At 44.0% G+C, this 16393-nt stretch overlaps 1 protein-coding gene across 1 annotated transcript in view; it reads left to right on the forward strand.

Moving 5' to 3' along the window:
- Positions 1-16393, forward strand: part of LOC117733735 (LHFPL tetraspan subfamily member 4 protein-like) — a 25463-nt gene extending 9070 nt beyond the window's left edge. The window contains exons 2-4 of the mRNA XM_034537576.1: positions 12805-13041; positions 15239-15255; positions 16340-16393. Of these exons, the coding sequence (XP_034393467.1) occupies positions 12805-13041; positions 15239-15255; positions 16340-16393 (308 nt within the window). The remainder of the gene's footprint in view (positions 1-12804; positions 13042-15238; positions 15256-16339) is intronic.

The following is a 16393-nucleotide window of genomic DNA, read 5'->3' on the forward strand; positions in this document are numbered from 1 at the left end:
GTACAGAATGAACAGAGTTACAGAGATACATAAACACATTACATGAATATGACAATGTATGATGTGCTGTTTAACTAGTGAAAGTGTTGGACACACCTTCGATGCACTTGTGCCATTCATTTTAGACTATTGATCTAACTAAGGCATGGTATTAAGTTTAGAGAGAGCAAATTATCTGTGGTGAAGGTAAGGGTTTGGGAAAGACCAACATGAATGTTGACATTGGATGCAAATCGTGACGTGCATAATCGTTCATATGGATCCTTAGGACAACGATACCATGTAAGATAATATGCCAAACCCTGGATTTTTGTGTTTCCTTAAAGTATTGTCTCAGCATGCGTGTTGGTTCAGAGAGACACTCTTCCTCTAATTATGAATTAGATGGATTGGCCGCTGACTGATCCCTCAGTATCTCATAAAACTGCTCTGCGTGGCCCAATCAAAACGATGCTTGGACGTGAAGGCTGGCTTTTCAATACCACGCAATGAGTTTGCCGATACGTAAAGAAAATGTTTGGGCAATAACAACAATTTGGTGGATTTATACAATTTAAAGGGTTTATCGGAAACTCAGCCTACATTCCTAAACTATAATGAATCAATGACAAATATTCAAACGAAACAAAAACCGTCTTGATCTCAAGTCCAATAAAAGCTGTGTCCTTTGGATGGATGGAGGACAGCAAGCCACAGTCTAACGGAGTCGTGTTCACACCTCTCCACTCTGCTGCTCTGTGGAGGACTTCGAAACAGATTCCACGAAGAGGCCGATGGTGTGAACAGGAGGTTACACTTTTGGTTATCAATACAGTCTTGTTGTTCATTTTCAGACTTCCAGCATGACTTTTGGATTTTTTAAACAGCTTTTTAAATTGGTAATTACACCATAGCCACAGCAAAATTATAGAATCATTTAACCAATGTTCTAAATTACTGGATAAGATCTATGGAAATTGCACCCAAATGTGCCTTAACGCTACATTACCAAGTAGCTAACTGTGTTGCTCATTTAAATACAGTTTAAAGCGTCTCTATGTAACTAACTGATGAAACAATGTTAAAAGTTGAATGTATAAGCTATAAAACACACCCTTGCTGAATTCAATATACTCACTGGTAGGTTGTTAATGTTAGCTTTCGTGAAGTTTGCTTTAGTTTGCGGGTCTGAGGGTTATACCAGGGAGCAAACCTCCTTTGCCTCACTGTCTTTTTCTTCAGTGGGGCTATCAAGTCTAGTGTCATTCTCAGTGAGCCTGTAGCACTATCGACAATATGATCAATCTGGGACGGACTAAAGTTAGCACAGGAGTCCTCCGTCACATTGAGACGTGGTATTGAATCAAATGCAGAAGGAATCGCTTCTTTAAATTTAGCTACAGCACTGTCAGTTAGACATCTGGTGTAGAAACTTTTGACTAACGGTGTATACTCTGGGAGTATGAACTCAAAAGTTATGAGGTAATGGTCTGACAGAAGAGGGTTCTGTGGGAAGACCTCCAAATGCTCAATGTCAATGCCATATGCAAGAACAAGGTCGAGGGTGTGGCCAAAGCAGTGAGTGGGTTTCTGTACTCTCTGACAGAAGCCAATCGAGTCCAAAAATGAGATAAATGCAGTACAAAGGCAATCATTATCAATATCCACATGAATATTAAAATCTCCAACAATAATAACCTTATCAGTTTTAAGGACTAAACTGGATAAACACTCTTAAAATTCAGATATAAATTCTGAATATGGACCTGGTGGCCGGTACAGTATAACAAATAGGATTGGCTGTAATGTTTTCCAGGTTGGATGTGAAAGACTAAGAACAAGGCTTTCAAATGAGTTGTAGTTTAGTTTAGGTTTAGGATTCATTAATAGGCTTGAGTCAAAGATGGCTGCTACTCCACCTCCTCGGCCGGTACCTCGAGGAATGTGAGTATTAATATGACTTGGAGGAGTTGATTCATTTAGGTTGACATATTCTTCATGCCTCAGCCAGGTTTCAGTAAGACACAATAAATCAATGTGATTGTCTGATATTAAATCATTTACAAAAACAGCTTTAGATGACAGATCTAATATTTAGGAGTCCACATTTAATTATCCTGTTTTGTTGCACTGTTGCAGTAGTGATGTTAACCTGTATGAGGTTATTTTGTATGACTCCTCTTCTGGTTACTTTTGATTTAATTAATTTAAGTGGCCGTGGGACAGACACAGTCTCTATAGAGTTAAGGTTAAGGGTGGGTAACTGCTCAGATGGAAGTGCAGAGAAGGGTAGAAGACTACAACTCTGCTTCTGCTTCCTGATCTGAACTCTGGGTCATGGATTAAGTCCGTTAATCAACTTCGCCATTTTCGCAGAAATGAGACGCGCTCCATCCCAAGTGGGATGAATGCCGTCTGGACTCATCAGATCAGGCTTTCCCCAGAAAGTCTTCCAGTTATCTATGTAGCCCACATTGTTTGCTGGTTGACGACATGCGACTATACATGTCATCATTGATCAGATTGGGGAGAGGGCCAGAGAAAACTACGGTGTCCGACATTGTCTTGGCATAAGTACACACCGATTCCACATTCATTTTAGTGACCTCCGACCGCCGCAGTCGGGAGTCATTACCGCCGGCGTGTATTATAATTATAATCTAACTAACGTAGCTCTCTGAGCTTCGATGGTGCGGAGCCGTGCATCTAACCCACTTAGAACTGTCTCCAACCAGCAAATGAACTACACTTGTTGCATGTACCGTTATCATTAAGGGAGGCAGAGGAATAGCTATACATGAGACACTCTGAGCAAGAGGGAGGGGAGGGGGAGAGGAGGAAGACATCGCGAGCTGCTAAGCTGGCAACCGGAAGTGATACAATACGCTTACCGAAAGAGAGAGAGCGATGCGTTTTAATGACTGCTGTGTCATGGTTAGGTGACCTTCATCCTCAGGGTTAAGGTACAGGGAATGACTGCTGTGTCATGGTTAGGTGACCTTCATCCTCAGGGTTAAGGTAAAGGGAATGACTGCTGTGTCATGGTTAGGTGACATTCATCCTCAGGGTTAAGGTAAAGGGAATGACTGCTGTGTTATGGTTAGGTGACCTTCATCCTCAGGGTTAAGGTAAAGGGGAATAACTGCCGTGTTATGGTTAGGTGACCTTCCTCCTCAGGGTTAAGGTAAAGGGTAATGACTGCCGTGTCATGGTTAGGTGACCTTCATCCTCAGGGTTAAGGTACAGGGAATGACTGCCGTGTCATGGTTAGGTGACCTTCATCCTCAGGGTTAAGGTAAAGGGAATGACTGCCGTGTCATGGTTAGGTGACCTTCATCCTCAGGGTTAAGGTACAGGGAATGACTGCTGTGTCACGGTTAGGTGACCTTCATCCTCAGGGTTAAGGTAAAGGGGAATGACTGCTGTGTCACGGTTAGGTGACCTTCATCCTCAGGGTTAAGGTAAATGGTAATGACTGCTGTGTCACGGTTAGGTGACCTTCATCCTCAGGGTTAAGGTAAAGGGGAAGGACTGCTGTGTCACGGTTAGGTGACCTTCATCCTCAGGGTTAAGGTAAAGGGAATGACTGCTGTGTCACGGTTAGGTGTCCTTCATCCTCAGGGTTAAGGTAAAGGGTAATGACTGCTGTGTCACGGTTAGGTGACCTTCATCCTCAGGGTTAAGGTAAAGGGTAATGACTGCTGTGTCACGGTTAGGTGACCTTCATCCTCAGGGTTAAGGTAAAGGGTAATGACTGCTGTGTCACGGTTAGGTGACCTTCATCCTCAGGGTTAAGGTAAAGGGGAATGACTGCTGTGTCACGGTTAGGTGACCTTCATCCTCAGGGTTAAGGTAAAGGGGAATGACTTCTGTGTCACGGTTAGGTGATCTTCATCCTCAGGGTTAAGGTAAAGGGGAATGACTTCTGTGTCACGGTTAGGTGATCTTCATCCTCAGGGTTAAGGTAAAAGGGAATGACTTCTGTGTCACGGTTAGGTGACCTTCATCCTCAGGGTTAAGGTAAAGGGTAATGACTGCTGTGTCATGGTTAGGTGACCTTCATCCTCAGGGTTAAGGTAAAGGGTAATGACTGCTGTGTCATGGTTAGGTGATCTTCATCCTCAGGGTTAAGGTAAAGGGTAATGACTGCTGTGTCATGGTTAGGTGATCTTCATCCTCAGGGTTAAGGTAAAGGGGAATGACTGCTGTGTCATGGTTAGGTGATCTTCATCCTCAGGGTTAAGGTAAAAGGGAATGACTGCTGTGTCATGGTTAGGTGACCTTCATCCTCAGGGTTAAGGTAAAGGGAATGACTGCTATGTCATGGTTAGTTGACCTTCATCCTCAGGGTAAAGGGAATGACTGCTGTGTTATGGTTAGGTGACCTTCATCCTCAGGGTTAAGGTAAAGGGGAATAACTGCCGTGTTATGGTTAGGTGACCTTCCTCCTCAGGGTTAAGGTAAAGGGTAATGACTGCCGTGTCATGGTTAGGTGACCTTCATCCTCAGGGTTAAGGTACAGGGAATGACTGCCGTGTCATGGTTAGGTGACCTTCATCCTCAGGGTTAAGGTAAAGGGAATGACTGCCGTGTCATGGTTAGGTGACCTTCATCCTCAGGGTTAAGGTACAGGGAATGACTGCTGTGTCACGGTTAGGTGACCTTCATCCTCAGGGTTAAGGTAAATGGTAATGACTGCTGTGTCACGGTTAGGTGACCTTCATCCTCAGGGTTAAGGTAAAGGGTAATGACTGCTGTGTCACGGTTAGGTGATCTTCATCCTCAGGGTTAAGGTAAAGGGTAATGACTGCTGTGTCACGGTTAGGTGATCTTCATCCTCAGGGTTAAGGTAAAGGGGAATGACTGCTGTGTCACGGTTAGGTGACCTTCATCCTCAGGGTTAAGGTAAAGGGGAATGACTGCTGTGTCATGGTTAGGTGACCTTCATCCTCAGGGTTAAGGTAAAGGGGAATGACTGCTGTGTCATGGTTAGGTGACCTTCATCCTCAGGGTTAAGGTAAAAGGGAATGACTGCTGTGTCATGGTTAGGTGACCTTCATCCTCAGGGTTAAGGTAAAGGGGAATGACTGCTGTGTCATGGTTAGGTGACCTTCATCCTCAGGGTTAAGGTAAAGGGAATGACTGCTATGTCATGGTTAGTTGACCTTCATCCTCAGGGTAAAGGGAATGACTGCTGTGTTATGGTTAGGTGACCTTCATCCTCAGGGTTAAGGTAAAGGGGAATAACTGCCGTGTTATGGTTAGGTGACCTTCCTCCTCAGGGTTAAGGTAAAGGGTAATGACTGCCGTGTCATGGTTAGGTGACCTTCATCCTCAGGGTTAAGGTACAGGGAATGACTGCCGTGTCATGGTTAGGTGACCTTCATCCTCAGGGTTAAGGTAAAGGGAATGACTGCCGTGTCATGGTTAGGTGACCTTCATCCTCAGGGTTAAGGTACAGGGAATGACTGCTGTGTCACGGTTAGGTGACCTTCATCCTCAGGGTTAAGGTAAATGGTAATGACTGCTGTGTCACGGTTAGGTGACCTTCATCCTCAGGGTTAAGGTAAAGGGTAATGACTGCTGTGTCACGGTTAGGTGATCTTCATCCTCAGGGTTAAGGTAAAGGGTAATGACTGCTGTGTCACGGTTAGGTGATCTTCATCCTCAGGGTTAAGGTAAAGGGGAATGACTGCTGTGTCACGGTTAGGTGACCTTCATCCTCAGGGTTAAGGTAAAGGGGAATGACTGCTGTGTCATGGTTAGGTGACCTTCATCCTCAGTGTTAAGGTAAAGGGGAATGACTGCTGTGTCATGGTTAGGTGACCTTCATCCTCAGGGTTAAGGTAAAAGGGAATGACTGCTGTGTCATGGTTAGGTGACCTTCATCCTCAGGGTTAAGGTAAAGGGGAATGACTGCTGTGTCATGGTTAGGTGACCTTCATCCTCAGGGTTAAGGTAAAAGGGAATGACTTCTGTGTCACGGTTAGGTGACCTTCATCCTCAGGGTTAAGGTAAAGGGTAATGACTGCTGTGTCATGGTTAGGTGACCTTCATCCTCAGGGTTAAGGTAAAGGGTAATGACTGCTGTGTCATGGTTAGGTGATCTTCATCCTCAGGGTTAAGGTAAAGGGGAATGACTGCTGTGTCATGGTTAGGTGACCTTCATCCTCAGGGTTAAGGTAAAGGGTAATGACTGCTGTGTCATGGTTAGGTGACCTTCATCCTCAGGGTTAAGGTAAAGGGGAATGACTGCTGTGTCATGGTTAGGTGACCTTCATCCTCAGGGTTAAGGTAAAGGGGAATGACTGCTGTGTCATGGTTAGGTGACCTTCATCCTCAGGGTTAAGGTAAAGGGGAATGACTGCTGTGTCACGGTTAGGTGACCTTCATCCTCAGGGTTAAGGTAAAGGGGAATGACTTCTGTGTCACGGTTAGGTGATCTTCATCCTCAGGGTTAAGGTAAAGGGGAATGACTTCTGTGTCACGGTTAGGTGATCTTCATCCTCAGGGTTAAGGTAAAAGGGAATGACTTCTGTGTCACGGTTAGGTGATCTTCATCCTCAGGGTTAAGGTAAAAGGGAATGACTGCTGTGTCACGGTTAGGTGACCTTCATCCTCAGGGTTAAGGTAAAGGGTAATGACTGCTGTGTCACGGTTAGGTGACCTTCATCCTCAGGGTTAAGGTAAAGGGTAATGACTGCTGTGTCACGGTTAGGTGATCTTCATCCTCAGGGTTAAGGTAAAGGGTAATGACTGCTGTGTCACGGTTAGGTGATCTTCATCCTCAGGGTTAAGGTAAAGGGGAATGACTGCTGTGTCATGGTTAGGTGACCTTCATCCTCAGGGTTAAGGTAAAGGGGAATGACTGCTGTGTCATGGTTAGGTGATCTTCATCCTCAGGGTTAAGGTAAAAGGGAATGACTTCTGTGTCATGGTTAGGTGACCTTCATCCTCAGGGTTAAGGTAAAGGGTAATGACTGCTGTGTCATGGTTAGGTGACCTTCATCCTCAGGGTTAAGGTAAAGGGTAATGACTGCTGTGTCATGGTTAGGTGATCTTCATCCTCAGGGTTAAGGTAAAGGGGAATGACTGCTGTGTCATGGTTAGGTGACCTTCATCCTCAGGGTTAAGGTAAAGGGTAATGACTGCTGTGTCATGGTTAGGTGACCTTCATCCTCAGGGTTAAGGTAAAGGGTAATGACTGCTGTGTCATGGTTAGGTGACCTTCATCCTCAGGGTTAAGGTAAAGGGTAATGACTGCTGTGTCATGGTTAGGTGATCTTCATCCTCAGGGTTAAGGTAAAGGGAATGACTGCTGTCGTGGTTAAAAGCAATCTGACAATGTTGGCTTTGCATGTGTCTGCAAACCACTACGATACATTACATTTCAACATTTTACAGTCTGTCCAAACATGTAACGTAGTTGGTATATCGAGCAACTTGTATTGATAAGTTACGTGGTATATAATAATGCATATAAAAAGCAGCTGCTAAAGGCAGGTGGCAGGGGTGGTGGATGGATCAACCATGTGTCTATCTATCAAAATCTGATTTACTTGCTTTACTCTTTGCCTCCCAAAGGACCAAGAGTAATAATTACGATGACGGGTCAGTGCCTCATAAGGAATACTCCCAACACAAATGATTAACACAGTTTTAATGAGAGGTGTATATCTTCGGTCCTTTGTTGGGATTTTGGTCAAAAGCAGTGCCCATAGGAGGGATATTAATTTAATGTCAATTCCATTTGTAGTGACTCTGGACGCAGCTTATGACTGTTCCAAATGATGGTACCACCACTTTATTTTAGCCTTGACACTAGTTGTTCACATCGGCACGAACAACAGCCGCATTGCGATGACAATAAGGATGCTTGTTTGTCTTGATGGGAGATCCATATTCAAATCCACGTGTGAATGCATCTCTCTGCATTTAAGGGACAGTGTTGTCGATGTGTCAGCTTGCATTTAAATATGTATTACTTTGTATGTGCACTACTCTGCATTATACTACCATAATTAAGTACCTCAGTAAGGGCACATGACACCATATTGGATGGCTTCACAGCTGTATACACAGAGTCAAGCTGCTCTGTATCAAAAATACTTCACACTCAACCCTAAAATACCATCAGTTTGCTACATATATATATATATATATATATATATATATATATATATATATATATATATATATATAAATGTAGCACACTGATGGCATTTTAGGTGCTATTATGTGACAATATTTTGGGTGTTTGTCAAAAAAGAAGAAAGTGATTTATGTAGACATGTAGATAAGAAAGTCTTGACTAAATGTGTATGTAATAAGTCCATAAATAACTTCAGGGCGCTATAAATAAATTGATTCGGAGTCATTTTACCTAGTTGGATGACAAAAGTGTCCTGGCAACGGATTTCAGAATGTTTTCATCAGTGCGATCTGCTTTGAAGCCTTGTTTCTAACAGATGACGGGCCAAGAATTCTTGCAATGACAAGAGATGACGGGATGTGAGAGGAGAACAAAAAAATGGCATAATGGAGCAGAGCAGCAGTTAGCCATCCTGCTCTCTCTCTCTTTCTTCCCAGGACTCGTTTTTTCCTTTCATTCTTCATCTCTCTCTCTCTCTCTCTCCCTCCGCTCCCATCCTCTCCTCTCTGTTCAATCTCTTGCCGCCTTTGAAGTTATTCCTTCCAAGTTCAGCATGCGGTGTCTTGAGAGAGTAGAGGGGAGGGAGGAACAGGGGGAATCCCCCAAGACTTCAAAGGGCTGTTGGGAGGTGTGTGTGTGGGGAGGGGGGTATTTTTCGCCAGCTGGTGCCCCCTTTAACATTTGAGTTAAAGATGGAGGGGAAGGGCAGATAGATGAGTTGTGCACAGAGTACTTCCCACTACCCTGCAGAGGGCTTCTCCATCTGAACCAACTCCACTGAATCAGCAGCTCTTAGCAGTGGTGCTGCTTTCACTGGTGACGAAGAGCGCTGTTGTTACTTCCTGCTTAAAAGCTTCCTAAGGAGGATGCAAAAAGCCTGATGTGATAACTGTTGCTGATTCATCTATTCATCTTATAAGCGATGCACATGTGAATGGCTCATTGGATCTATTGTACACATGACATCTATTGCATCTGTCCAACCGGGGAGAGGGATCCTCCTCTGTTGCTCTCCTGAAGGTTTCTTCCATTTTTTCCCTGTGAAATGTTATTTTTGGGGAGTTTTTCCTGATCCGATGTGAGGTCAAAGGTCAGGGATGTCGTATGTGTACAGATTGTGAAGCCCTCTGAGGCAAGTTTGTAATTTGTGATATTGGGCTATACAAAATAAACTGAATTGAATTGAATCTACAGAAAGAAGGGTGTTATGGGTAACAGCAGGGCGGGCGTGGGGGGCCGACTCACAATACCACATTAGGTGTCAAACGAGCCGATTGGTTGATCCTACCTCTCAAACGTTTCTCATTGACACCTTTGCGGTCACAAAAGTATTCGCCGAGGTCTCGGAACCAGGTTGTTACCAAGGTAGATCTTTGTTTGCCCAATACCTGGAAGTTTATCTAAAACCAATCTCAGAAGCCATCAGCTATCGGTCTGACAACGAGCCAGAGTTCGGGGGTTCCATAGCAGCCAGTGGATGTCCAGGAGGACCTCCTCTTCAGTGCTCCGGTCATGGTTTCAAATCTGTTTGGCAACTTGGGACGCGCGACTGGAGTCGGATGAGAGATGACGTGTACGACCGGATTGTTTAACCAGCTGATTAAAAGCAAAACAACAAACAAGTAGCTTACGGGCGTCTTTTGCCTTTCACGCAAACCGGTTACATCTATTCAATCAAAGCCAACTCAAATGCGATTCGTCGATACTACTCGGACTACAAGCAACACCAACATCTTGTTTCTGATTCTGCACTCATAAGCAGATGTTTGTTTGAACAGATTCATCTACAACCTGAACCAATGTCTGACTGCTGGTCCTTTTGGAAATATATTTAGCAGTGTTGCCTTGTTCAAAGATATCAGCAATGACATGTTTATAAATACCAACCAAATCAATGACCAGATTACGATTTGATTCAGAAAATTGGTTTTTAATTTCTCGCAGCACAAACATACCTTGTGCGTTTTCGTCTGGCGAACAAAATGTGTGTTTGTTCCGCCACACAGAAGCAAAGTGAGATTTAATATTCACCACAACGGGAACTGATGAGGAGTATGAAGTATTTCGACCATCAAGACGTGGCTCTGCATCCACATTTTCAGGAAGCTCACACTTAAGTACGTCGGACGAGCTTCGTGCCAGATGGGGAAACATTCATCAAAAAGCCATAAAACATGTAACTCAACGCTCATTACTCAGTTAATGATTTTATCAGCTCTCATCTCTGCTAATATCTGGCGTAAAGGTCATAAAAGAAGTTAATACCGTGATGATTTCCCACGACGAACACTCCCACCGCTCTTCTATTCTCTCATTACTTATCGCGTTATCGTCGTTATGCCTTCTCCCATTACATTCTCTCATTACGCCTGCAATCATCCGGTCGGAGGAGCGGTCGCATTTTCCAAGTCTCAGCCTGAAATACAACTCCTGGTGTGTGCGTGGTGCTCTCCTGTGCACGGAGAGGTGGCTAATCTCATATCCTCCCTCATCGGTTGCCACGAGTTCACCACCCACCATCCGCTCATGATGGATGGGTGGTGGGAGAAGCGTGGGGTCTTCAGAGGGAATCACTAATGTGCCAGGGTAATACACTCAATTCCATCACCTTCAGATGATGCATAACATCTTCCTGCCCCTGTTAAATTCTTGCCGAGTACCTTTGTCTCGCTGTATTTGCTGCCATTTTTATACCGTAAACTCTCCGTTGAAGGCCCAAAACCTCAGTAACAGGAAAATATTCAGTCTCCAAAAATCCAGCCGCAATCAAAATTGAAGCCCCTGTCACATGAAACGGTGTTATACTGAACTCATCTATAGAATACTTGAATCAGTGTGTGGGGTACGGGAGTTTAGTCTTGGTCTCAAGACCAATCGAAGAACCCAGTTGTCCAGTGGCCCATCGATCGGTGCATCTCTACTTTAAAATTCAGTTTAATAAGAGGTCCAGAACCTGAGTTGATGAACAAGCTACAAGACAAACATCAACAGTCCAAACAGTGGGAAGCTAACATTAGTTTGCAGACCTTATAGCTATTCAAGTGAACTTTGAAAAATGCTATTTGTCCTTGAGTTGGTTTATGTTGTATATCAATCAAACACAAACACAGGCCCGCCCATAAAAAAGAGTACTTGTTTTGTATCACTGAAGATCTTCAGTCCTCTCAGTTGGACTTTGACGAATGCATCGGCTAATGGACATCTTTTTGTTTTCTTGCATCTCTCTATCGACAGCAATAGGGAGATGATGCATCAGTGGTCAGTCGTCTAAACTCGTTGTTTACTCCTCCGTTCTACATTTCAGCCAGTGATCTCTCAATTACTACATGCCTCGTTCCACACAGCCGCTACTGTGTTTGTACGCAGCCCAACATCCTCCAATACACACACATGACATTTAAAACTCTTTTGAATGTTTTTTTCATAATCTTTTACTCAGCCAAATCCGTTTGAATTTCCATGTGTATCACAAGTGATGTTGCCTGTGGAAAAGACATGTCTGGTCTGGAATGAAGATGCAGCGTGACGTCTGCCATGTGTGTTCCCCATCTTACTGCATTACCGACAGACCCTCAGGCAGTGGCTGACTGCTATTGAAGCATTGCTGGTGAGCAGGGAGTATGGCACAATCAGCTCCCCTGGTGATGCTCACTTTGATGAATGAGAAGAGGTGGAAAGTATAGATTACCATTTTTGTTGTAGTGTCGAAATTGCATTCACGCATTCCCCTAGAGGGCTTTGTACTGTGTGCGCTCGCAGTTGATTGTGGGCGTGAGTACATGCAGGTTCGTTTGGGAAGTGTAGGTTTTAAATTCGGTCACTCAGGACAATAATCTGTACAATGCTCGTATTGCCCTTGATGAAGACACCGGACCCCCGAACTGCTCCCCGGTGCGTTGTTTAGTAGCTGTGCAATGCTCCTTACACAAGGATGGGTTGAATGCAGCGGCTAAATGTCACTGTGTGCTGTATTGTGGACAATCATACACTATATGTAAGAAGTGGAAGTAGTCCTTGGGTCCATTGGTTTGTGGACTGCCATTTTGAAACCTAAAGTTTGCAGTCTTGGATTAAGGTTGTCCCCATCTTGGCTGTTTGCTACCAGTGAATGGAATTGATCATATATAGACTGGCTCGAGTAGGGTAGCGACCTGTCAATCACAAGGTAGCCACGCCCTAAAGCATACTCTGCTTTTTGCTCGGTGTGAGTCTAAATGGACCATCATTTACTAAATGAACATCATGCTGTATTGAAGAAGACTTGAAACTAGAGCTTGAGACCATAAACTCATGTTTACAATGTTTACTGAGGGAATAAATCAAGAGAGAAGTAGACTTCTATACAACCAGACCTTGTTTTGCAACCAGTGGCGTCGCCCCCTGCTGGTTATTTGAAAGAATGCAGGTTTAAGGCACTTCTGCATTGGCATCACTTTCCAATGTAGAGATTGCATCTGTGATATTAACTATCCATTTTCAGGATATATACACAAGGTCAAAAATGTTAAACTAAATGTTAACTGACTCTAACTAGCTTTATCATGAGCTAGTAATATGCTCATCTCATCTAGAATCTAAGTCTACCAACGTGTTTCTCCTTCAACTTCTACCCTTCTGTTGTTTAGAATCTCTTTATTTGTCTCTGGCCTTGTTCCTAACCCCCCTCCCCGCAGGAGTGTGCCTGGTGCTGGGTTGCATGATTTTCCCTGACGGATGGGATGCCGAGGTGATCCGGGACATGTGCGGGGAGCGGACGGGGAAGTACTCCCTGGGCGACTGCTCTGTACGCTGGGCCTATATGCTGGCCATCATGGGCATCCTGGACGCCCTCATCCTCTCCTTCCTGGCCTTTGTCCTGGGCAACCGGCAGACAGACTTATATCTTGATGATTTGCAGATGGACAACAAAGGTTCGTGAATAAATAATTTCCAGCATTTTCCACCTATTGATGATCCATGTAGGAGACAATGACAATAAGGAGTATATGCTTTTTCATGGCAGAGTAGAAGAATCATCTTATTCTAGAAAAACAACTCAGACGTTAGATTTATCCTTTATTGTTAGTTTGGGAAGCGTTTGGGAAGCGTTTGGGAAGCGTTTGGGAAGAGGTTGGGAAGCGTTTGGGAAGAGCTTGGGTAGAGGTTGGGAAGCGTTTGGGAAGAGGTTGGGAAGCGGTTGGGTAGAGGTTGGGAAGCGTTTGGGAAGAGGTTGGGAAGCGGTTGGGTAGAGGTTGGGAAGAGGTTGGGAAGCGTTTGGGAAGAGGTTGGGTAGAGGTTGAGAAGCGTTTGGGAAGAGGTTGGGAAGCGTTTGGGAAGAGGTTGGGAAGCGTTTGGGAAGCGGTTGGGGAGAGGTTGGGAAGAGGTTGGGAAGAGGTTGGGAAGCGTTTGGGAAGAGGTTGGGTAGAGGTTGAGAAGCGTTTGGGAAGAGGTTGGGAAGCGTTTGGGAAGAGGTTGGGAAGAGGTTGAGAAGCATTTGGGAAGAGGTTGGGAAGCGTTTGGGAAGAGGTTGGAAAGAGCTTGGGAAGCGTTTGGGAAGAGGTTGGGAAGTGTTTGGGAAGAGGTTGGGTAGAGGTTGGGAAGCGTTTGGGAAGAGGTTGGGAAGCGTTTGGGAAGAGGTTGGAAAGCGTTTGGGAAGAGGTTGGGAAGAGGTTGGGAAGCGTTTGGCCGCTACCCTAACTTTGATAATATGCTAGTCGAAAATGATCTTGCTTACATTCGATGTGCAAGTAAAAGTAAATCTGGTCCTTCATATAATAACTGTTGAATTGTCTAATTAGCCTGGATTTTGCTTTTGATTGATATAACAACAAACACAATATGGCTATCTGATGAAATTGAAAGAATAGTACACATTGATCAAAATACTTTATGCAATATTAAATAACTATTGGCTATCCACTTCAAATGAACTCTTTACAAAGCGACACAGGACAGCGCTAGGTTCCCAGTTAGCCAACCAGTCTTCTTTAAAGGGACAGTGTGAAGGATCTGGTGGCATCCAACAGTGAGTCTCACCCGCTCCCTCCTCCCTTTCCAAGGCTGCGTTGCCTCGTTTGGTTTGTCTGTTCCTATGCAGACACAAACGGCTCATTCTATGCTCGCAAAAAAACACAGTTTCAGGTGATTACGCACTGATGAAAACAGACTTTATGCTGATAGATTCCCCCTAAATGCTACACACTGGCCCTTTAACTGTAAAACAATTAACGTGAACAAGATGTTCCCCGGTTGAAAAAATTGCCCCCACACCAACCTGACCTCAGCATCTCCAGCCACATTGCTCTCAGAGCCACGTTCAAGAGTGAGGGAGAACGTGTCTCCAGCCTCCGGAGGGCTTCTGTCAGTTTGCAAGACGTTGCGTCAGGACATTTTAATTGTATTGTCTCAGCAGTGTGAAGAGGGGAAGAGGAAGAGGAGGAAAGGAATGGCAGAAGAAGGAAGCAGAGAGGCGAGAGTAGAATGTTCAATGGCAAACAATGAAAAGTCTCCTTGTGAGGATTTGACACAATGTGCAACAGCACAAACAGAACCAGAGCGAGGGGGAAGAGGTGGAGATGGATCTGTGACATGAGACGGAGAAGAGAGGTGTAAAGAGAGGAAAAAGTGACATAAGATGTCTCGGTTCCCTCCGATGGCCAATCTCGACGATGGTTTCCATGGTAACTGGAGATATTCTAGAGCGCGGGCGTGTCTTTCTGTCTTTATCTGATTAACCTCAATCACAGTGTCAGTGAATTTTTTACACAATCGATGCATCGAATGCTTCGCTCGTATGTCTTTCACAGAAATAAATGTTTACTTTAGTTTCTTTATATCAAATGTTAAAACAAAACTGTGTGATAACTAATGGACAGTCCATGAAAGCATTTGTCTTGTGTCAATAATGAGAAGAAAATATGCAGATTTCTTTTCAAATAAAAAACTATGAGAAACTAATTAATTAAATGAACAAAAACTGTATGTGGTTCATTTTTATTTATTTTACCATTAAGTGATGACCTAAATGCCTAACTCATACTTACATAAGCAGATTCATGTTTTTACACAGGCATGCACTTTTTCTGCTCTTGCCTCACGCAGCTCTTTTTCTTTTTTTTGTCCTTGCAGATTTTGCTGTGTCGAGGGTAAGTTGACTTTTGCCTTCTACGTTTTCTGTGTGTACGTGTTTGAACCTTTGCAAAGCCTCATTGGCTTGTGAGCACGGTACAGTGCCCAGCCACATTATGGCTGAGGGGTTTTCATGCCGATCATCAATCATCCCACGGATTGCAAACCGAAGCAGACAGTATGGTCATTTATTGTTGAGAGACAGTGATATGTGATTTATTGTTTGATGGCATCGCCCCATATGCTGCCCCCATAGATATACACTCACCGCCCATATGTCACATATGACATACTGTATATGAATTATTATCGGTATTACGTGAAAGTTTAAAGGTCGACCCTAAAATACTTAATATATTTAATTTAAATTAATTATTAATAATTAATTTAACATTTCTAAAACATTTCAGAATCCGGGACAAGACTTCCTTTTTACGTGTTCTGTCCGTTGTTTACAGTCCGTTTAGTAATTTGAGACGCAAGACTCAAGTGGGAGTTTACAGGCTAATTGTAAACCAATAAAAAGTTCAATTATGTGCCAAAGCCTCCGCCGACGTGATTGGTCAATACAACTCTGACTACTTTTGGAGTAAAAGCAATTAAACACAATGGCATAACCGTGGATCCGGAGCTTCACCACCCAAACTGTAGAGTGCCAAAGTGCAACAGCACTTGACATCAGACAGCGAGCTGCAGCAGAAGTCGACATTACCAGCCGGAAGGCAAGTTTTAAGGGAATTAGACACGCCGACAAAGATGCATCCACTCGCTCCTCTGAAGTTATGTGTAGTTATGTGTACGGTACGACTTTGGTGTGTTTTTACCTTTTTAATGAGAGAAAAACATGGGACTCTACAAATAATACGTATTTAATTGCTTAAACAAATGTTAGCTGTTTTTTTAGTACATTTTCCCCAGTCGGGAAACCAGTTTTTCCGATTATTCCGACACCTCGCGAATGCAGCACAAGTCTCTCAACGTTAAGGAAAATAAAACATAATCCGGCGTCTTCTTTCACTCACAACCTCTGAAATGTTCATTCATGACGTTCATTCCTCTGTAAATCGTCACAATGAGAATCGTCTGTGTCGTCCTCTCCAGATCGAGGTGCGGGACAGAAGAGAGCCGAGATACGGAGTGCAGCGTCTCCACTGA

The sequence above is a fragment of the Cyclopterus lumpus genome, chromosome 7 (genome assembly GCF_009769545.1).
Source record: "Cyclopterus lumpus isolate fCycLum1 chromosome 7, fCycLum1.pri, whole genome shotgun sequence".
Lineage (NCBI taxonomy): Eukaryota > Metazoa > Chordata > Actinopteri > Perciformes > Cyclopteridae > Cyclopterus > Cyclopterus lumpus.